Consider the following 22228-nt stretch of genomic DNA (forward strand, 5'->3'; position numbering starts at 1 on the left):
CGGCGTAGAGATGCACTGTGCAGACATTTCCGACGCAGGGTGAAACCGCTTGGTCACGGGTCAAAGCTGTTACCCTATGTCACCACGAGTCACTACGCTTTCACACGACTTCCGCCTCTTGCGTCCCTAGCTCGTGACAGTCTCACGCGAGGTGACGTCAGTTCGATACACGGCACTGAGTCCGGCGAGGGGGAGAATGCGCAACGGAGCCGTTCTCAGGCAGACACAAGGCCGGGGTAACGTTTGGGGGAAAGTCCAGACGGTGCCCGGGCATAGCTGCTGCTGTGTGTCAGGCACCACACAAAGGTCGCCCCCGAGAGCACAGGGCGGCCCCTGGGCGGGGTGCAGGGCCCGGGGAGGTGACCCGCAGGGGTCTGTTCACGGGGAGCGTCGCCTTGCAAGCGACACGTGGGTGGTCTGGTCACACGGGGGGGGGGAGGGGGGGGGCGGTGTCTCCTGGCACGTGACACGCGAGGGAGGGCCTGCTCGCCCGTAGCCCGGAGCCAGGCAACCCCGCCCTCCCGATCATGGCGCCCCGCCCACGGCCGGCAGCGGCTGCCTCACTTCCGGCGTCTGAGCCCTTCCTCCCGTGAGTCTCAGCGCCACGTCCTGCCCGTCTTCCTCTCTTGCGCACCTACACCCTGCGCAGCTGCAAGATGGCGGACCGGCCCGGTGAGTGCGGCCCCGGGGGCTCCAAGGTGACCGGAGGCGGCGGCGGCTGGTTCCCGCCCAGCCCTGGGTCCAGGTCCTGCGGGCTGCCTCTGGCCCCAGCCCGGCCTCCGCAGCGTGACCCCTTCCCTCACAGGTTATCCCCCCCCATGCCCCCAGGATTTCCTCCCTCCAGTGCCTGGCCCTCCCCTGCCCCCTGTGCCCATCCCCACACCCCCAGGATCCCTGCCCCGTGCCCATCCCCACACCCCCAGGATCCCTGCCCCCCTTGCCCATCCCCTGGACGGGGGTCCTTGCTCACCCCGCACCCCCAGGAGCCCTGCCCCCCTTGCCCGTACGCCCCCCAGGAGCCCTGCCCCCCTTGCCCGTCCCCTGGACGGCGGTCCTTGCTCACCCCGCACCCCCAGGAGCCCTGCCCCCCTTGCCCATCCCCTGGACGGGGGTCCTTGCTCACCCCGCACCCCCAGGATCCCTGCCCCCCTTGCCCGTACGCCCCCCAGGAGCCCTGCCCCCCTTGCCCATTCCCTGGACCGGGGTCCTTGCTCATCCCACGCCCCCCAGGAGCCCTGCCCCCCTTGCCCGTACGCCCCCCAGGATCCCTGCCCCCCTTGCCTGTCCCCTGGATGGGGGTGCTTGCTCACCCCACGCCCCCCAGGAGCCCTGCCCCCCTTGCCTGTCCCCTGGATGGGGGTGCTTGCTCACCCCACGCCCCCCAGGAGCCCTGCCCCCCTTGCCTGTCCCCTGGGTGGGGGTGCTTGCTCACCCCACACCCCCAGGAGCCCTGCCCCCGTTGCTCACCTCTCGGATCCCCTCCCCTCCAATGTGATTCTTTCCATCCCTGTCCCGGTGCTGCAGCTACTCCCAGACAAATGGGCACTGACTGGGCTTTCTCTATGTCTCAGTTCCCGTCAAAGATACCAGGTTGCTGGACGTGAAGCTGGGCCAGCTGCCCAGCTGGTTTGCAATGCGGGATTTCACCCCCTCCGGGCTGACTGGGGCTGTGCGAAGAGGTGAGTCTGCCCCATGAGCCAGCAGCGGTAGCCTTGGTAAAGGGCAATGTCAAGAGCTAGTGACGGCAAGGACAGATGTGGAGCTGCCCTGCCCTCTAGATCCCTTCCACATAGCCTAACCTTGCACACATTCTCAGATCCTGCTCAGAGCCAACTGCAGGATCTGGGCCTAAATGGCCATACCTGGCTTTGCTGGGGAGCACGAGGTGGTAGTATATGCCCCACCCATCCCCCACTCCTCTCAGACTTAGACCTTGTCTACCCATCACAGTGAAAAACAGCCTGCATCCACGCTCGCTGCCGTGTGTAGATACACATGGCAAAGAAAAGTTCTGGCAAGGGGGAGGCAGTGAGGAAGGGCTCTGACAGCTCTGCCTTTCCCAGCTGCTGGAGTTTCACTGTGGCAGCGGTATGCTAGACTTGTAGAGAGCCACATAGGGCATATACCCTAGAGTTCAGGCATGTTGGGTACTTAACCCTACTTGCCAGAGCTGTGCCTCATCATCTGTGGTGGTGTTTATACCTGTGGTAGCTGGGTGTGCAGCTTCTGTATCCTGCACATCACCACAAGCGTAGACCTACCCTCAGTGGGGAATGCTGCCCCTCGTTAAGGAAGTGGGAGTATCTCCTCTACTGAGGCTGACCAGCACCATGCACATATTTAAAAATACTGTCACCATCCTTCCCGTGAGGAAGAAACTTTGGCGCATAAGACAACCTCTAACTATTGTAGAGGTTAAGCAAAAATTTTCCCTGGAGACAGGTTATCCCACAATTGCCTGGTGCTGCTTCTGAAAAGCTGGTACTGGCCACTGATGCAGACAGAATACCAAACTAGATGGCCCACTGATTGATTCAATATGTCAATTCTTATGTTCCTAAAACAGGCACAGAAATGTTGCCTTTTATAGTATATTGTTCTGTTCTTTTGAACGTGTGTGAATTCATTAAGGTTGCTTTGTCAGCCTGTTCAGAGGTTTAATACGCTTTCAGTTTACATATCGATTAATAGATCTTTTAGAAGTTTTAAGTCAGTAAAATGGCCTGCTTATTCCTTAAAATTAGTGTGTGGGACCTGAATTTTATCACAAGAGGCAAATAAAATGTGTAATTTTAGGTGAAACAAGCTTTTGGTAGAGATTAACATAATACAAAGACTAATGAAATTCAGTAACAATTTTGCAAAAACCCTAAGGACTAAGCAATTTCTAAATACTGTATTTCTGTGTAACTTCACGGTTTATGTAGGTGCCATATGCATCTTCAGATATCTTTAAACACATGTAGCTTCCAATGAGCTAAAGTATTCTTGACTAATCATAGTTGGGTAGACAGAGCATATAGTTCTTTAAAAAACTGGATAACTGGAGAAACAACTTTGATCTCATGAAAGTCACAGTAGTGTCTGGCTTGAAACAAGATACTGAGTCACTCTTACTCCTTTCCATACATGAGTCTAAAGCTAATACTAATCCTATTTTTCTTAACGTGAGAGTTGTCTTCTGGTAGACTTGTTTCTTTAGTACAGTGGTTCTCAACCTGTGGCCCAGTCAGCACACAGCTGTGGCCCATGTGACATCCCCAGGGCAATACAGATAATATTGGATGTGGCCCACAATGATAAATAGGTTGAGAACCACTGCATTAGTATGTTTAGAAAAGAGCATCTATCATCTCCAGGGATTTTTTGTTGCATTTTTTCTCATCTGAATTTCTTTTGAAAGGGGTGCAGTAAGTAACTGTACAAAATGACTTTTGAGTCGTAGGTATAATTGTATACAGGGTCTAATTGACACTGAACCTAAGAAAATAACTCTCTCCCCTATTTAGGTTATGACAGCTACTTAAATAAGTACATCAATGTGAAGAAAGGGGGCATCAGTGGTATCGCTATGGTGCTTTTTGGTTATGTTGTTGTCAGCTACGTTTGGAACTATGAGCATTTGAGTAAGTAAAACCTTATTTTGTATGGTTGGGCACACTAGAATAGTCTGTAGAACTATTTGGGGAAAAACATTTTATTTCAAAAACTGTTCCTGGAAGAGGAAGCAAAGTGAGAGAGATTGCTTAACTTTCTTATTTATATATCCGAGAAACACTGACAAGACACATACTAACAGATTGAACATGGGACTAGGAATCCGGGGGCTAAATTCTAACCCGATTCTGCTGTTTTGTGACCTTCACTTAATTTTAACCAATGTAGAAAATGGGTCTAATACTTGCCTGTCAGAAGTTGTGAAGATGAATTAGCGGTTTGGTAATATTTAGGAATTAAATAATTTACAAAATAGTACTTGTGCTAATGGCGAACAAAGATGATCTCACTGCTTTTACTGTCCAGCAGTAGTCAACTGCCTGCTGTGTAGTGCAATCTTAGACTGTACTTTAAATACGTAAGTACTAAACATGGTCTTTATGACTTCAGCATACTGACTTGTTTTAATTTAAATAATGCAGAGCATGATCGTTGGAGGAAGTATCATTGAAACATTAACTTACTGCAGCAATGCAAGTTACAGCCCTGGACCTGGACTCAGCTGCTGGAACAACTTTCCCTGATGAAGGCATATAAGCCATTTTCACTGAATTCTGTACTGTTATAATTCCAGGCAGATTCTATGACCAATAAAATATGTACATTTAAGGTTGGTTGGTTTATGTAGCTAATATTCTTAATATTGTGAGACTTTCACTTTCTGGTGCTGAAAAGTGTGTGTGTCTTGTCGTCGTCGTCCCCCCCCGCCATGGTAGGTACAAGGAAGATGGTTAGAAAGCCTTTTGCTATTTAATAATAAATAGGTCTAATGTGCAGCGCAAATGACTAAGGATAAGACTGATTAATCTTTAACTATTTTACTGAGCAGTATTACCACTGTATAGGGTATCTTCTACTTTAATGATCCCTTCACTTCAACCAAATTGGTGCAAATGTTACTGGTCAGAACTTGTTTTAACAGGATTCTTACTGTTGTGAGTGGAGCAAAGGAGAATTCAATTGTTTAAGATGCCAACAGACACTTTATTGTAGCCACAGATGCCTAAAACTCATAATCATGGTTGCCTCATACAAAACAAAATTTCTCTGCTGGAGGAACCCTTTCATCCTTTTTATTCTGTACTGTTCTACTAAGTAAGATCTCTGATCGTGGTTGTCTTCAATAGCATGTTGCCAAGCAGCTCCTGCCACTGGTCCTAAAAGGCTTCCATAGATGTGTGTAGAACTTGCCCAAGTGATGGTAAAGGCAGAATGAAAGCAAAAGAGTAGCCTGAATTTGAAATGGAACGTGACAGATTATTCTAAATCCCAGGGAAAAGCAACTATGCTAAAGCTAGAGTGGTTTTTTTTTTTAAATAAAGGGGCGGGGTGGGGGGGTGGAGATTAAATGAAACTTCTACAGCAGCAAAGTCATGTTTGCCAGCTGATACTTCCAACCGTGATGGTGAAAGTCTAAATAAGCAATGGAGAGTACATGGTTGTCACTTAAAGCACCACAGCTTTGATATACTCAGGACCATATACACTAACAAAACACATCAGTAAGTAATGATGCCACTGTGTTCAGAAGGATGCAGGGGCCAGTGCTTTATGGATGAATTACAAGAGGTTGATTATATAAAGCTAACAGTGATAAGTGTTTGATAACAGCTGTTAATGGGGTACAGAGGCTTACCTGTTAAGAACATGGTTAGAATAAAGGTCTTCCTAGAGGATAGCAGGGGGCACTTCTCTGTTCAGCCGTATTATAAAGATGTAATTACTGTCTGGCTTGAAAAAAATTACTAACACAAGCTGACTATAGTGAACTAAAGCATATCTGCATAAGAGTAAGTGTAGACTGGGTACTTGCTTAGAGCTGTAGAGTCTCTCACAGCCCTGTGCTGGAAGTATAAACACAAGTTTGGTACCTGTTTATACACTTCAGGAACAGAAGTCTTGATGTGTGTGTTCTGAAAAATGCAGAATGAGTAGTACAGTCAACCAATTTACACTTGTGGATTTAATTTTAACTTTTAAGTCTGAATGTCCCACTGTGTACTAGAGGGAGTATCAGTAAGTACAGCTTCTACAAACTGACATGTTTTTTAAATTAATCAGTTTAAATCAACACAGGGCCTTATCTCTTCCCAGCCATACATTACCCTTTTCCTGAGAAATCACAATCTAATTTTCACAGCCAACTTTAAAACAGGAAGGAAAAAACAAAGGCAGATAGGCAAATGTAGACAGATGCTCGAGAACAGAAAAGGCTCACATATTCCAGATGCAACAGTGGGGCTTTTTTTTTTAATTCCCTTTGTCATTGGCCCTTTGAAATAAAGTCTTACAAAATTAAGGTGTTTTGGCTTGGAAAAACATGCTCCTAAGAGGATACTCTCACACTCAGAGTCCAATTTAAAAGCAATCTCAAGAAAATATAGTTCCATTTATGTTTCGAGAGCCTGTGAAGATAGTTGTGCAATTTGACTGCTTGTAGGAATGCCCACTAACTTCATCTGTCGGTATCCATACACTGTTACACCGTCAAAGCTACTTCAGCTCTGAGTTCAGGGTTGCTGTGGTGAGAACAGACCTGCTCCTCTTCTACAGCCAACGCTTTCGTGATTTCAGCTAAAACCATAAATGTAAGTTCATTCCACTAGAAGTGGTTTTCACATACAAGGACCAACTTCTCACCCTGCAGAACAGCGAGGGGGAAATGCTTCCAGCCAAAGCATAAAAATTTTTATTGCAGTTGGACAAATACTTTACATCTTGGTACACAACATGTTATGTGAGCCATCAGAGCAGGTTAAGAAATCTCAGATTGAATAAGGGAACATGGGGCCTCCTTTCAAGGGCTGCATGACAAGCTCCCTCACTGAAGTGGGAGGCATTTCAAGTACTAGTTCTTCCAGTTTGTCTTCCTCCTTGCACAAGGATTAACGAAAGGTTGGAGGTTCCCAAAGGCTATCCTTTACAGAAACACACTTGTGCAAGATGTGTATTATGCTGAATGTTGTATTGGTGAGGGCTTGCACATCTATTTGCCTTTAGATCTACCTCCCAGCTAGGCTCAGTGAAAGAAGGCAGAGGCCAAGATCTATTTTAAAAGGTTAAAACATAAAAAATTGGACAGTTACAAAAATGTTTATCAGCAGCCAGCCTCTGGCCACAGTTCTTTCACTAATGGCGTTAAAAAAAAAAAAACAACCTGATCAATAGTTCAAGGAATAGTGCTAGGCGGAAACCTTTCCCCAGTGTAAAGATCCTCCTTGCACTCTCTTCCCTCTGTGCTGTCTCACTGTCCGCTAAGAAAGGCCAGATGTCCTTTGGTGCATCTGTTGGCGTAATGTCCTTTTTCACCACACTAGGAAGGAAAAAAGTGAGACATTATTGTGGCTTTTCCCAAAAGTGGCTTTAACAAATCAACTGGCAAGTAGTTCTAGTTTGGAAATGATACCATTTGTACACAAGAGACAATATTCAGCAAGTTAATACATTCTGTACTATACCATGAATGAGATTCTTGCCACAGACCCTTTTGGGGCCACTTGACTGTTAGTGGCAGGTAAGTTCTGGTCCTATAACCTGAACACCCAGGTTTCATCTGAACATTGGGGTTCTTGGCACTACCAGTGGGAAAGGGCTGCAATAGAGACACACAAAGCCCTGAGGAGATTTAACTGCATTACTCTGCTGTAGAGGAGGCTTTTTACCTGCTGTATTTCAGCACCTGAAGCCTCAAGGACTCTGCTCTGATCAATGTGTATGATGAACATGGAAGTTCAGATATGAGAGTCTTCTTGTCAGCCACTCTGGACTACAAGGATAAAACTCAATCTGAACAAAAGATGCTCTCTATGCTCTGAAATAGCCTTCTAAACTATGAAGCCATGACATATCGTAATCCGACCCTCCTACTTTCTCCAGATGTACAATTTATTTGAATTACTTCTTTAAATCCCAGCCTGACAGCACTCTTTTATTGATGACTATGCAGAGAAACTGCTTAGCCTTGGGTAGAGTAGTGACTTCAATGCTCCAGCTGCAGAAAAATGGAAAGTCATGCATTGATAATCAAACCAAACAAATGCATGACAAGAGTCATGGTAACTAATTTAAATCAGAATATCCTTTATTTTCCAATAAACATCTGACTTGAAAGTTAGAAACCATTGAACATACAATCTCAGTGCCTGGTGGGGAAGCCCTGTGGTAAGAGAGAGAACAGGGCAGGAGGGAGGGAGAAGAGAACTGCTGCTGCCCCCATGTCCTCTTTTGTGCTGCTTTCCTGCTTTACCTTTGACAAAGGCAACAGCATTGCATAGATTAGTTGTAAAAGAGCACTGGAAGTCTATGACTTCTCCCCTGCTGCCCTGCCGAACTATGACATACAACTAGCCCCAATTAGAGTTTCTGCTACAAAGGAAGTTAATGGCAAAACTCACAAGGATAACTTTAGTGGGTAGGTTTAGGCCCTTTGCCTCCACTGAAACCCAAGTCTTGTATTAAATTGGAGCCTTAGAGGTTGTCAGTGAAACTGATTTGGATGTTTGCTGTTATAATCATGTAGCCAGAAGAAATGTCAAGTTATAGAAGATAATGATGGAATCTGAGTCCAAAAAACAAACAGTCTTAGTTGTATGTTTGGATTATTAAGTGACTTAGTTTTGAATAAAAAAATGTTTAGGTTCAGTATTAATGCTAATGCTCATCTTGGCCTGACTCACTGAAAAGAGTGGCTAAGAAGATCCTTGCTACCTACAGTAGCATTCGGGGATGTTTCTACAAAATGTTAACGGAAATTGAGGTTTCAATTTAATTGAGGAGCTGCCTGCAACACTAACTGAGAAATTTGGGTTTGATGTCTTGTTCCTCAGTTTGGCAGGAACTAAGTGTGCTGTGACAGAACCATCTTCAGCCTTTCTTGATTTGACTGCATTGTGTATAGTCACTTTCCCCTGTTGTTTGGGTGATTTTTTCCACACAGCAACAGGATAGAAGCCTTTTTAAAAATAGGAAAATGCAAGGAAGAACATTCAGGGGCAGGGGTAGCATCTGAAACAACTTTTGACAAGTTTTTTGAAACTGGCTCAATTTCAGGTTGATAATGTCCTTTTAACTGCCACCAGTGGGGTTTTCTGTGATTAACAAGTGGATCAAGCGCATTGAATCACTTCATACAGGCCACTGAGGAGCCACCTGACCGTCATTACCAACCCACAGGCTTTATAGTTCAATTCTAACTCCCTGATACCAAGCTGCACCCCCTATCCAAAATACATGTTGAATAACCAGTGCATACATTTCAATACTTTTCTTCATGTCAATTCTTCTTCACAGGCCCTGGTGCCCCAGCAACTCAGCCACCTGTTCCCTTTACTGCACTCTGCACCAAGGTGAAAAGTGATGTGACAGGTGACTAGCAGCACAAAGGATGCACTAGTCAGTTTAGGTGACTTTTACCTTGCATTTTTCAAATGCAAACACCCTCTGAGAGTTACCTTGTAACACGTGACCTGCTCCAGCGGCCGGGGACCTCTGTTCCCCACGTTGTTGTTTTGAGACTGCATAACTCCGATGACTTGTGGGGTCCTCTGCTGGTTGGGAGAAGAGTTCTGACTTGTTAACTGGATCAAGGATGATGACCTTTGTAATGGCGGATTGTTATTTTGCTGGGAGGGAAGAGAACATCCCATACATTGAATGATAAATTTTCCTCTGAATTTATTTAGAAGGTTATCTGCCAGCCCAAGCTCCAGAGATGAAAGTTCAGAAACAGTAGGGCATACAGGGCTTGACCTAGCAACCAAGACTTCCCTCACAAAACAGATCTACAGAGCTGGGCTAGGCTGCTGGATATGTCCATTATAGCTCTGTGACAGGTGTCAAGCAGATTTTTATTTTTTAATCTGGCAGACGGTTCTTGGAATAAAGAAAACACAGATGTAGATGATATACTATGTAACATGGTAGTGCTCTGTGACCAAGGGCTTATACTGCAATATACAGTGATCTTAGGACTTGTGCTTGTCAGCGTAGCAGAGCTCAGGTGCACTGCTTAATGCTTACACAGTGCCCACCTTCCAGACAGTCCACGGAACAGAACTATCACTACTGGCCATGCATTTGCCCTCTCAGCTGAAGGAAGGTGGCAGCAGCAGAATGATGACTGTGGAAGAGGGAAATCAGGGGTTCAGTTAGGAGGAAAAAAAAACAACCCCAGAATGAAGAAGGCAGCAACTGTGATCAATGCCAGAAGTAAGAGGAGAGAGGAAAAGGATAATACGTTGCATTTTTATGGTGGATTTCCACCAATGATCTCAAAGTTCTTTAAAAACTTTTGGTCAAGTTTCAATATGCCTGTTAAATAGGAAAGGATTATACCCATTTTACAGATGTTTTCCAAGACACAATGAGTGGGATAAGAGTCCTGATGGCTTGTTCCTGTTCTAACCACTATACCACACGCCCTCTTAAAAAACAAAGTCAAATTTGTTTGTTATCTAATTGAGCTATGCTTCAAATGTGTTGTCTCTGAGAGAGGCAGGCAAGTCGTGTACCTTTTGCTGGGGTTGTGTCGGCTGAGGCAGTGGTGGTTGCTCTGTGGTTCCCATAGGCAGTTCAAATCGAGGACTGGTTTATAAACACACAAAGAGAAAAGACACACAGAGAATTGATACTAAAACCAGAAATTGGCATATACCACCAGCACAGCACTGAACCAGTTCCTTAAGAGACCAATAACTGTCCAGAGAGCAAAGCAAATGTTTAGTTATTTAAACTGTGCTTCACAACAGGTGGACCTTCTCTCCTGTGTTCTGCTGCTTAGCCTTTATAAACTAAAGTGGTAGGGGAGGTACTGAGACAGTAAAGAGTATTTCTGTATGCAGCTGTGAAGCATTCTGGATATATACTCATGGAATCTGCAATTGTCCTCACAACCTTTGTTTGATGTCCCAGAGTTGTGTGTGTAAATATGTAAATAGCCACTTGCCTCCTTAATCTGATATTTGGAAAATGCAATGCAATATAGTAAATGCCCATACCAATTTTGGCCATTGAATGAACTGATTCATATGCAAGGATTAAAAAAATATATACTACAAAATAAAACAGATGTGCAGCTGAAATCATAACAGTTGGAATAACGTGTCTAGAGTTAAGGGGACCAGATCAACTGTCATTAATTAAACTGCTTTGTACAAGTTGTATTGACCATGTAAGCACTGACTGACATTTTCAATGTCTTCTTGGGGAACACTGGTGTGATTTGCCCAATCCCTTTTGGTCATCCTGACTACAAATTCTTTTCACTTTTAAGAGGTAAACTCAAATATGAACAAAACTTCAGCTGTGTGGTACAGTACAGTTATTGCATCAGTGCTGCAAATGTTCTACATTGATGGGTGCAATATAGGTAAAACAGACCTGATGGGTAACTGATCAGAGAGGAAACTACAGATGACAGAAAAGGCCCTAGAACATACTCACTGCATGAATTTACAAGCAGGCCCCTCTGGACAGAATCCCACCAGGTAATTCACACAAATGACTCTTCGAGTGTGTCTGTGTCTGCAGAGGGGACCTACAACATAAAACTTCATAGATCACATATATTACACACATACCCCAGCACCTACCAGTAGCACATATGGGAGGTGGATTACATTAGCCTCATTTTTATAGCCACAAAAGCAACACCTATGAACCATACATACCGTGTTTACAGAAGCCTCTGTCATACCAGGGGCAGTCTTTGATCTTAGACTCCGGGTCAATGTGCAAGAACGGACACTCTTTGTTACTGCACTCTCCTGTACGAAAGCCAAACACACGCCTTAGGTATTGTTTTGGGAGGGGATTCAACCTCATTCATGCTCTGTTTCCTAAGTCATCTAGTCCCAGCAAAACTGTCATGAATATTTCTAAATCCAGGCACAAAATCTATTTGCCTGCCCTTTACCAACAACAACAAATACTCCCTGCAGGTGAGAAAGATTTTGCTCAATTGGGTTATTTAGATGCGCATTTAAAAATAAAGTACACTGGAAAGGGAAGCCATTACAGCCAAATTAAACATTTAATACAGCAAAAGTGTGGCGAAATTACAAATTACATGCTAACCTTGATCCAAGGAAACCTACAGGACTATAATTTTCTAACAAGTTGCCTCAATATGTTAATTTAGCCCAGGTCTCCAGAGCTGAAAGGCTGATGCATTAAATTTCTGGACCCTTGAGCCTCCTGTCACTCATTATCTGCTGAAAAAATAATTCATGTAGAGACCATCTATTCATCCAAATCAACTCTGATCCAAATCAGCATAACAGGTACAAAACCCCTTAAAGTCATGGGGCAGAGAGTTCAAGTTAGGGACAAGCTACGAAAGACAAAACATTTTAAATGTGTGAAGCGTTAAGGTGGTAAAATACAATGTGGGACTAAACTGATCTGATCAGAGCTCGTAAATTACAATCTAACAAGCATCAGTAGCAGACATAGAAGGGTAGAGAGGGCAGATGAAGCAGAGATGACAGGTATATACCGGAGTCCTCTTTGCCTATTCCCATACTAGCAAGTGAAGTCAATGAGGAGCCACAACACCCCTTACCAAATTTGGAGTAGAAATAACACTCAGGCATCTTGGTCATGTCATACTCATGCAGGAATTCGCACTGGTCTCCCTTCTTGCACAGCCCTCGGAGCCAGTGTTTGCAAACAACTGTCTTTTCTCCACTGATGTGTCGGAAAGGACACATGCCTCCTGTGGATGGAGAGGGGAAAAGGAAGAATGAAAAGTTGGAACTTTTAGTGCAAGAAGTTTCATGCAGGCCTACAGGGCAGTGATGGTCCTTTGTTTGAATCCTGGAAGAGGAGGAATTTCAGAAGTCTTTACATTTGCATATGAATTTACCATTTAGTGCTGGTGACATGTCCTGAACTGACAGCCCTAGAAAGCGAGGTCTTCTGCTTATCCACGTAGATGGCTAGGAGTTCAACAGCCAGATCCTCTGCATGGCAGTCTAGTACCCAGTGCCCAAACACCTCAAAAGGGTTTGCATATAATCAATTCAAGCCTCACCCTCCTGAACATCTCAGTTCACGCATCATCCACCTTACAGGGATCCCACCATTGCATCTTCGCTTTGGAGAGCTCCAGTGCGTGAAATATGGTCCCTCTTGATCTCCATCTCACTGTCTCTCTCTCTCTCCCCAACCCCTGCAATATAACTAGGGTATTATAAATTAAGATAATATAATTAATGAACTGCCAACCCCCCTATTTATCCTATTTTTGTTTCTGTCAGAATACAGTATTAGGGATGTCACTTGCCTTTTCCACAAGCAGCTCTTAAAAAAAATTCGCAGACAGCAGCACCTGACTCTGTGGAGAAAAAAATTCACAATTAAGGTTTCTGAAACTCGGCAGCCATGTTAAAAGTGTTTCCTTCCATCTGGAGATGCACTAGTTCTGGGCATCAAAAGCAGGAGAGCAGTATTAAAAATCCCCCTGGCAAACTGCATGTTAATGGAATATATGAACTTTCTTGTGCTGGTCTCAGCCATTTGGCTCTTCAGAGTATTTGTTGTTTCTTTTATGTCAGTTTCACATTTGTGAAAAAAATTGACAGTCCTGGAGACTGAAATCTCATACAGTATTTATCCACTGAACAAGTACAGCATGGTCAACAGCACACTGCCCCTTGTGATGCACGATGACCCTGACTTAGAGCATCTGAAAAGTGCAAGCAGAGTCAAAGACAGGGACACTAGGCTCGCCAGCACATATTGTTAAACTGTGACTCTCCTCCCACTCCTGGTGTCCTATCATCAGAACACAAGATTTTGTGGCTCAGCCACAGACCTGCTGTGACCAGGGACAAGTCACTTCACCTCTCTGTCCAACCGTTTTCCCCATCAATAAGATGGGGATTCTGATGCTGACCTTCCTCACAGTACCTAGTGTCCCTCATCCAGCATTAATGAGATAACATCTGTTTTCAAGCAATAAGCATGCAGATCAGACACCAAAATACAAAACACATTCCATTAGGCCATGAACGAGAACCTGTGGGGCCATCTGCTCAGTGCTGGGGTGGGGGTTAAAGGGATGAAGGAAGGGTCTCCTCAAGGCCTTGAGGGGAACGTTCCCTTAGGAAGAAAGATCTGGAGAAGTCTCCCCAAGGGAGCGGGGCAGGGGTGTCCCCCCCCACAGCTCTGTGGGGGGGTCTCCCCAGGAGAGAGGGGGTGTTCCCACCCCCGGGCCCGAGGGGGTTGTTCCCTCTGGGGGGCCGTGAGGGGGGAGGTCTCCCCAGAAGAGGGGGGGTGTCCCACCCCCAGGGGCCGGCGGGGTTGTTCCCTCTGGGGGGCCGTGAAGGGGGAGGTCTCCCCAGGAGAGGGGGGGTGTCCCACCCCCGGGGGCCGGCGGGGTTGTTCCCTCTGGGGGGCCGTGGGGCGGGGTCTCCCCAGGAGAAGGGGGGGGTCTCCCGGGGGTGGCGATGCGGAGCGGACTTCCCGGCCCCTCACGCACTGTCCATGCCGGGGAAGGGCAGCGGCTGCGCCCCCAGCTGCTGCTCCACCGCGATCTCCAGGTCGAACTTGATGTGGTCCACGCTGGCGATGAGCTCCTGCATGGTGGCGGCGGGGCGGGGGCCTGGGCCGGGGACGCGCGGGGCCGAGGGGGGAAGAAGGGGGGCGGGGGCACCGGCTCAGCCGCTCCGGACCGCCCGCCCGCGGGATGCTGGGATCTCAACTCTCACCCGCCGCCACCTCTGACCCTCTCCCCCTCCCAGCATGCACCGCGCGGGGCCGCCTCCGCCAATGGGAAGGGGAGCCTGCCGTGACGCCGCCCCCCAGCGCGAGCTGAGGCCAGGGCTGCGGGTGAGTGGAAGGGGGTCGTGCCGCGCGCTCTGGGCTGAGGGGCCTTCCCCCCCCCCCCTCCGGATACCCGCCCTACGAGCAGTACCCGGTAGAGCCCCCCCCCCTTCCCTCCAGGGGGCAGCGGCACCTCGTGGGGCCTGGCCCCAGCAGGCCGGGGCTGGGGGGCGGGAGGGAGCAGATCATAAGGTGCATGGACACCCCCCCACTCCCCCATCCCCATCTCTGTGCTCGGGGAGGAGCCAGGTGCCGTGGCTGGGACTAGCCCTGACAGCCTGTGCAGGATCCTGGACTTTCTCCACCTTCAGCCCGGGCCTCTTGCGGGTGTGTCTTCCGCTGTCGCGGAGGGCTCCCCTCGCTGGCCCCATTCAGGCTCCTCTCATCGGATCTCTTTTCTTGTTGCCTTTAGGAGATGGACGTTTAACCTCGTAATGAAGGGGAGCGACCCAAGAGGTGTATCATGAGGTTCACGCAGTTGGTGCCCCGCCAGCTCCCTGTGGGATTGTTCTCCCTGAAATGCTACTATCCCTTGGTGTGTCACACTCGAATGTTGTGGGCAACTCCAAAGAGCTTTTCAGGGTGTCCCAAAAACATACCGAGTCTGCTCAGATTCCTGGGCCAGAGACTGCAGTGCACGAGGCTGAGGCCTTTCAGCTCATCACAGGGTCTCTATAAGTTACACAACAGAGACTTGAAACAGATTGACCCTGCCAGCTCTCCTGAAGCCATCAGGAAACATGAAGAAGAATCGGAAGATGGTGATGCAGATGAAGGCTTTGGAACACTATCTAATAAATTTTCTTCTAGAAAATATTTTCACAAAACAACATCAGAGTTGCAAAACTTAAGGTTTCAAGCAGAGGAGGGAGAGGAGGAAAAAGAGCCAGAGTGGAAACCTAGACGTGGTCGTAAGAACACACCATACTGGTACTTCCTGCAGTGCAAGGCACTGATAAAGAAAGACAAGGTTGGTTTCTCAGGTCTTGTAATCACTAGAGTAGTTAACGGCATTTGATGATTATGGGGCAGTATGATCTATTAGATTGGTTGTGAGACTGGGAGACAAAAATTCTGAAGTAGCATTAAAGCCCAAGACACTTTGCCTACTTCCTTATATACCTCAGTTTCTTCAGGCTTAATATCTATCTACCGAATTCACAGGGGTGTTGAAAGGATTAATTCATCAAAGAGTGCAGTGTGCTATATGAATGCTAAATGGTGTTTAGTGGCTGGTGAAACCCTAATAAAAGTGCTGAGCAATGAACACTAGTCTATATTAGCAAAAAGAAAAGGAGTTCTTGTGGCACCTTGGAGACTAATCAATTTATTTGAGCATAAGCTTTCATGAGCTACAGCTCACTTCATCGGATGTAGCTCACGAAAGCTTATGCTCAGATAAATGTGTTAGTCTCTAAGGTGCCACAAGTACTCCTTTTCTTTTTGCGAATACAGACTAACATGGCTGCTACTCTGAAACTAGTCTATATTAGAGTATCTTAATAAACAGCACAAAAATGACTACTAGTGACTGATCAGTCTTGTGGCCTCTGAAGAGCACAGGAAATACAGCATTTTCATACTTCTTGAACCAAGTCATCAGTAAAGGTCAAAAGCACAGTCCAGCTATATTATTTTTTGTCCAGATGCCATGTTTAAAAGTTCTTCTTTTGTTGGACTTGTTGCCCCAGTGACTTTGACATCTGAGTCAAGGAAACATGGTAGTTCTTTCTGGACAGTGAGTAGGGAGAGGAAGAAGTTCATGCAGGGACCACCACAAACATACACAGATGCTGTAATGGAGACATTAAAAGACCTGAAGAAGAGCTTTGTATAAGCGTGAAAGCTTGTCTCTTTCACCAGCATAAGTTGGTCCAATGAAAGATATTACCTCACCTACCTTCTCGCTGTAAAAAGCATCAGTCCATCTTGATACCATCTGGAGAAATACACTACTAATAAGATGCAAAGTATACTAATACAAAAAGTGCAACAGTACAGTCCTGATGAATGCCCTTTCTGTGTGCTTGTTGCTTCCATCAACTCTGGTGCAGGAAAACACCCTGAGCTCAGGTACTAATTCCCTGTTCAGTGGCTCTCTACCTCACCTTTTGCAGTTCTTCATCCCAAGCCCTGCAGCTCTCTGTCCCATCTCTACTGTGCAAAAAAAGTCAATTTGCTCACCTGGCATCAAGTCCTTTCTTGTAGGTGAGAAATGAGGCAAACAAATGCTAATTCATGTCATGTGAATGTTCATTCACTTCCTAGTCTTTCTCCAGGCTAGCATGGACTGTGAGTATTGCATAACCATACTTGGATTGTATGCTTTTCGGGGGCAGAGAACTGTCTCTTTGTTCCGTGTTTGTACAGCACCTAGTACAAGGAAGTCCTGGTCCACGACTGGGGCTCCTAGGTGCTACGGTAATATGAATAATAAATTCATGTTTTATTAAATGTTAGTTAAGGAACTGCTTCTCTTACCTTCTCATCTTTGTCTCTCCTGTCTGTAGCTGGCAGAGGCTCTGGAGCTATTTGAGGTGCAGATGCTGAAGGAAGAGCGTCTGCAGCCAGAGGAGAGCAACTATACTGTTCTGATTGGTGGCTGTGGCAGGGTCGGCTATGTGAAGAAGGCATTCAGACTTTACAACGATGTAAATATTATAGCTGTTTCCCTAAGAAAGGGGCCAAGGTCACTGGCAGGTAGTACAGTGCGGGATCGTTCATGAATTAAAGTATGCCCATTCACGTTCTGTCCCATAGAAAGATGTCATTCTGGAGATGCTTCCTCCAAAATGCCTTTCCATGGATGTTTCCACTTTGCTTGGTGACTCAGAAGACTGGAGCTCAAGAATTTACTGTAGCCTTGAATCGTACATGTTGTATCTAATCTATTTTAGGTTTTCCTAATGTGCCTATCTCCATGGTATCTGTACAAGGTGGAACTATTTTTTAACTTAATTCTGGACTCTTTATTTAATATTATTTCCTTAACTTTTTTTTCCCCTGAGAATAGATGAAAAAGCGGGGTTTAGTCCCCACAGACGCTACATACACAGCCCTCTTCAATGCCTGTGCTGAGTCGCCATGGAAAGATTCGGGCCTGCAGAGTGCGTTCAAACTACGGCAGGAACTAAAGAGCAAAAATCTGGAGCTGAATCTGATAACATATCATGCTCTGCTGAAAGTATGTGCCATCTGCTCAGATCTCAGGACATGCTTTGACGTACTGAAGGTAAAGAGGAGTCTCTTCTTGTACTATACATATCTCCATCTCTAATCAAAGCACTTTAGGGAAGCATGTGGCTTTCCTTGCAGACAGATTGTAATTATGCATTGTTATATTAGCCTTTAAGCTTGGAAGAATAGATTGGTCCTTTAAAAAAAAATCACTCTTTTTGCTTGCGTTGAGTTGTGCAGTCAAACTGGGTAGGTAGTTCGATATCTTAAGTATTCAGTTTAAACAGACAAAAACAGGATTTTGCAGACTCGGACTTCAAGGTTTTGAAATTCTGCTCTTAAGTATTAAGTGTTGTGTAAAGGTCAGGTTTACAGTCCCCTTTTTTACAAATGTGTATTAATCTAAAGCGATTGCTTTTGCCCCTATTGCAGCTCCCCCTTGAAAGGCTGACAGTGGAGCAGCTGAGTGGTTCCTTCCCATATCCCACCCAAATTTCCTACACTATTCCTTACAGTATCTTCAGCTGGGATAGGCTGAGATTGGAGTAGCTATCAGATGTTTTTCTCTTTTCTACAGCCATCATTCTGCTTAAAATACTTGGAGTCCTTAGACCTCCCATTCAGTTTGCTGCAGATGTGTCTCCAAAAAGTGATTCCATTGAGTAGCAAGAGAGGCAGTACTTTCAATTAAGGAATCAGCTGCTGAATAAGCTGCCTTGGTAACTGTAAGCTTCCTTTTCCTTCTCTAGGAAATTGTGCATAAAGGCCATGCTGTCACCACAGAGACCTTCAGCTTCCTTCTCATGGGCTGTATAAAGGACAAGGAGAGTGGCCTCAGATATGCCTTGCAGGTCTAGCTCTATGCTGTGTTTTGCCATTAAAGTGTTCCTTCATGTAACTCTTGTATCTGTAACTTGGGATTGGAACCTGTGGGGGGGCGCCTTTGGAGCTGATGGAGGTGGAAGGTGCTTAAACTGTAAGCTCCTCAGTCAGGCTCCTTATTTGATGCCCATAAAGTGCCATGTGCACTACAGGATTGTACTAATCATAGTTTGGATGGGTGTCCAGTCTCTGGTGTGGAGGTCTTTTCTGTTGAGGAAGTGTATTCATTCCCATTTGTGCAGCTAGAAACCCTGATGGTGAGCACCTAAAATGTTACAATAATTGGGTCTAAATATGACAGATTACTTCTGGCTAAAAATACCTCACTTCTTTAATGCTGTACACATTTCACATACATGAACTCTATCTAAGCTTCTCTACCTTTTTCCCTTTCAAAACAGGTTTGGCGACAAATGACTAAATTGGGAATTAAACCTCATGGTTACAATTACAATTTGATGCTCCATGCTGCAAGGGATTGTGGAATAGGTGACCCAGTTGTGGCTTCTGACTTGTTGCTAACAAGCACAGATGAAAACCCTACTCAAGTAAAGCTCATATCGGGTAGGCGGGGTCAAAAGGTGAAAGGTCAGAAAAGGAAGGGAGCAGACAGTGGAATTTCTACCCAGTTGGATGTGGAAACCATGGAAAAACAAATATTTCAAGAAAATTCCAGGAAAGCTGAGAAACATTTAATCAACCATGAAGACAAAGTGAGTGAGGTTCAGGCTGAGCCAGGAACTGGATTGGCTGGAATCACCAATAAGACAGTAGAATGCAGTAGGACTGGAGACTTCAGTAGAAACCAGGCTATTTCAGATCCACCTCAAGCAAACCAAGGTCAATTTGTTGAGCCTGCTTGCAACCTGCCCAATTTGTTGGACTTGAAAATCCGCAGTAAGAACTTGGTTTCCTTAGGGACGATAGCAACGCCGTCCGATAGGCTGGCTTTGATGGGGAACATGGAAGGGTTTTTGAATAAAATGAAAGAGGACAATGTGGCACCCAACATTAAGACTTTCACGCTGTTGGCTGAGCTGGTTGAACCTCTGAGCCAGTCAGAATCCTCTTTATTGACAGTCCTGGATGAACATAAAGTGAAAGTAGATGTGACCTTTTTTAATACTTTGTTGAGAAAGAAGAGTAAACTGGGAGACCTAGAAGGTGCAAAGGTGAGAATAAGAGCCCCTAAATGATGACTATACTGCAAACTTTTATCTTCCTACTGGAGTTGTGTTAGCTGCCTTTTAACCTATGAGGAGATCAACTCTCCACTCACAGCAGAAGGCAGAGAATCCTATATCCTCTCTCCTACCCCATAAGTGACCCTTAAAGTACTTATTGGAGCCCTGAGGATTATGTTGCATTGTCAGATAGGAGCCTTCTGTCTAAAGAGAACTATAGGTGCAACTTCTCTTGCAGCACTGATGGCTTCCACCGTAAATCATCTAGAACGGTCTGAGTACTCAAGTATTTGTTTTGCAGGGCATGCTGACGGCTCTAGTGCAGAGGGGAATATCACCCAACATACAGACGTTTTGTAACTTGGCAATAGCCTGCCGCAGAGAGAAAGATGGACTGCAGTTACTTTTGGACATGAAGGTACAAAAACTACAGCTCTGGCTACTGGAAGGTGTTATTACTTTTGTTATTGGGACAGGAGTAATTGTGGGGTTCCTTCAGTCAGTGATTCTATACCTTTCTCTATATGAGCTTTCACTGAGGCTAAAGTAGCTGAACTCCCTCTAGTCAGATCTTCTGCAACTCCTCCTTTGTGGTACAGTATCCTAGCTTAATGCATGGGAAGGAGGACTGGATTGTAAGCTTACTTAATACTGTACAGGTAACCAAAAACATAATAGGAAATGCAGCTGCACTCCCTAGGCAATGGGCCCTTCCCTCTTATGTGTAGTGGAGTTGTGACACGTGTTTCCCAAAGTGCATGTTGGCAGGCAAAAGTATTTATGCTTCAGCTCTTGCACTCTTAGCCTAAGTGGTGATGTGACTTGTCAGCACTGAGGTCAAATAATAACACTGGTCAAAGATCCTCCATTAGGATGTGCTCATATCTCTCAAGCAGAAAGGTCTGCAGAGATCAGCTCTGTAGTAAATAGCAGGCACTAGCAATTCTGCCACTGATGTGTTTTCAGAAGTCTGGGATTACTCCTAACACCCACATATACAGCACCCTTATCAATGCAGCGGTGAAGCAGTTGGACTATACTTACCTCACAGAAATCCTACGAGACATGAGAAAGAACCAGGTCCCCCCAAACGAAGTTGTCATACGCCAGCTGGAGTTTGCAGCTCAGTATCCACCTCAGTTTGACAGGGTAAGTACCACAGTCATTTATTAACTGATTAAGGCTGAAGTGAACATTGTAATGTGGAAAAGCACAGATGAGACTAAGCTCTTTTGGATAAGGACTGTCTGTGTTTATAATGCCTAGAAGGAGAGTGAGTAATTTTTAAGATCTCTACCTTTCCTCCCTGCCTCAATAAATTTTATATCTTCCTCATTTACCACCTGTTTTAGCATCAGCTGAAATAGTGACAGTTAAGAGTCAAGTGCACCTGCCAAATATTTTCTATATTGGCTTAGTAGTGGAATATTCTGTCTTCCAATTTGCAAAATCAGAGCAGCCTAGTTACTCTTCCAAAGTATAACACATACTATTGGGTTTTTACTTGCAGTATAAGTCAAAGAACACATACCTGGAGAAGATTGATGGGTTCCGAGGCTACTATTTCCGCTGGCTGAAAGCAACGGTAGCAGAGGAGACTCCACACCCGTGGGCAAAATACAGAACTTCAGCAGCCAAGGGCAGTGCAGAGGACATGCAGCCCCAGGGCACCATGGAACAGTAACTATTGAGAGCAAGTCAATATTTTCCATGTCTGGAATGTGCACTATTTCAGATGCTGGAACTACCTAGACAGAGGAATTTGGAGGGCTGTTTCCTTCGGGTGCCTTATAGTAGGCAACACTCTACTTGTATGTTGACTATTTTAATAAAGTACCATCTCAACAGAAGAAATAAGTGGGTGGTCATAGTGTAGCTTCCCACTACTGTTAAACAGATGCTTTGTTAGTAGTGGCACGCTTGTGTTAGAGGTTTGAATTGCTAGAGTTGTTCGAAACAACTTAGTGGTTCTCTAATTCATCTGCAGAGGTAGATCATAAGGCAGGTTTTGATTCCATCTGCCTCTGTGTCCAGGCATTACTGAAGAAGAGGACCTTTAGACCTGAACAGCAACCACTGTCTGCTGCTCCCTGGGAGAAGAAATTAACATCACCCCTAAAACAAAAGCAAATGAAGTAAAAAGTTTCTCTTTTTCAAAGGCCAAAACACTTATTAGATGCAAATGCTTTATTACTTTTCCACAGAAGCATTTCCTGCTGTTTTTAGGAGGGATACAATGTGATCACATGTGGCAGAGGAGATGGAGAACTTAAAATGCTTAACACTAACAGCTGCTTGTGGAATACAGCTGCTAAGCAGCTGTAACATGAATGACAAACCTAAGGCCAGTTCTTGGCTCAAATAGGAGACGACAATACAGCTTTGACCCTGTGTTACTTTCCTTACTGTTTGCCAAGGTTGTGATTATCCATGAAATTAAGTAC

General features: G+C 45.5%; 3 protein-coding genes across 6 annotated transcripts; 2 read left to right on the forward strand and 1 right to left on the reverse strand.

The window, feature by feature from the left end:
* The first annotated feature begins 570 nt into the window (after positions 1 to 570).
* ATP5MF (ATP synthase membrane subunit f) lies at positions 571 to 4326 on the forward strand. Its single transcript, XM_077828881.1, has 4 exons — positions 571 to 672; positions 1572 to 1679; positions 3510 to 3626; positions 4140 to 4326. Exons 1-4 carry the CDS (start codon positions 657 to 659, stop codon positions 4166 to 4168), a joined length of 270 nt encoding a protein of 89 aa, XP_077685007.1. The 5' UTR covers positions 571 to 656; the 3' UTR covers positions 4169 to 4326.
* A 1336-nt stretch (positions 4327 to 5662) lies between these two features.
* Positions 5663 to 14367, reverse strand: CPSF4 (cleavage and polyadenylation specific factor 4). 3 transcript variants are annotated; one of them, XM_077828877.1, is made up of 9 exons: positions 14198 to 14367; positions 13001 to 13051; positions 12278 to 12430; positions 11385 to 11480; positions 11158 to 11251; positions 10227 to 10299; positions 9747 to 9835; positions 9168 to 9263; positions 5663 to 7030 (listed from the first exon to the last, which is right to left on the reverse strand). In XM_077828877.1, the coding sequence occupies exons 1-9, from the start codon at positions 14298 to 14300 to the stop codon at positions 6856 to 6858; spliced, it is 930 nt and encodes a 309-aa protein (XP_077685003.1). In that variant the 5' UTR covers positions 14301 to 14367; the 3' UTR covers positions 5663 to 6855. The 3 variants fall into 3 exon arrangements, with proteins under 3 accessions (XP_077685003.1, XP_077685005.1, XP_077685004.1); XM_077828879.1 differs by lacking the exon at positions 9747 to 9835; XM_077828878.1 differs by lacking the exon at positions 9747 to 9835 and having other exon boundaries at positions 9168 to 9338; positions 14198 to 14363.
* Positions 14368 to 14479: 112 nt separating this feature from the next.
* PTCD1 (pentatricopeptide repeat domain 1) lies at positions 14480 to 21641 on the forward strand. Of its 2 annotated transcripts, none has more exons than XR_013347355.1 (9): positions 14480 to 14547; positions 14954 to 15511; positions 17052 to 17192; positions 17555 to 17773; positions 18468 to 18569; positions 19002 to 19772; positions 20086 to 20202; positions 20836 to 20933; positions 21295 to 21433. XR_013347355.1 is itself a non-coding variant. In XM_077828875.1 (9 exons), the coding sequence occupies exons 2-9, from the start codon at positions 15005 to 15007 to the stop codon at positions 21466 to 21468; spliced, it is 2214 nt and encodes a 737-aa protein (XP_077685001.1). In that variant the 5' UTR covers positions 14480 to 14547; positions 14954 to 15004; the 3' UTR covers positions 21469 to 21641. The 2 variants fall into 2 exon arrangements, 1 of the variants encoding a protein (XP_077685001.1); XM_077828875.1 differs by having other exon boundaries at positions 20751 to 20933; positions 21295 to 21641.
* The last annotated feature ends 587 nt before the right edge of the window (positions 21642 to 22228 follow it).

The sequence above is a fragment of the Eretmochelys imbricata genome, chromosome 10 (assembly GCF_965152235.1).
Source record: "Eretmochelys imbricata isolate rEreImb1 chromosome 10, rEreImb1.hap1, whole genome shotgun sequence".
Lineage (NCBI taxonomy): Eukaryota > Metazoa > Chordata > Testudines > Cheloniidae > Eretmochelys > Eretmochelys imbricata.

Excerpts from the sequence above, each read along its gene's own strand:
- ATP5MF (XM_077828881.1), top strand. Across the intron at positions 1,680-3,509 it reads GACTGGGGCTGTGCGAAGAG|GTTATGACAGCTACTTAAAT; the intron begins GTGAGTCTGCCC and ends TCCCCTATTTAG. Across the intron at positions 3,627-4,139 it reads TTGGAACTATGAGCATTTGA|AGCATGATCGTTGGAGGAAG; the intron begins GTAAGTAAAACC and ends TAAATAATGCAG.
- CPSF4 (XM_077828877.1), bottom strand. The coding sequence starts at position 14,300 with ATGCAGGAGCTCATCGCCAGCGTGGACCACATCAAGTTCGACCTGGAG. Across the intron at positions 13,052-14,197 it reads GCCCTTCCCCGGCATGGACA|AGTCAGGTGCTGCTGTCTGC; the intron begins GTGCGTGAGGGG and ends TTTTCTCCACAG. Across the intron at positions 11,252-11,384 it reads CAGAGGCTTCTGTAAACACG|GTCCCCTCTGCAGACACAGA; the intron begins GTATGTATGGTT and ends TTTATGTTGTAG.
- PTCD1 (XM_077828875.1), top strand. The coding sequence starts at position 15,005 with ATGAGGTTCACGCAGTTGGTGCCCCGCCAGCTCCCTGTGGGATTGTTC. Across the intron at positions 17,774-18,467 it reads CATGCTTTGACGTACTGAAG|GAAATTGTGCATAAAGGCCA; the intron begins GTAAAGAGGAGT and ends TTCCTTCTCTAG. Across the intron at positions 20,934-21,294 it reads ATCCACCTCAGTTTGACAGG|TATAAGTCAAAGAACACATA; the intron begins GTAAGTACCACA and ends TTTTACTTGCAG.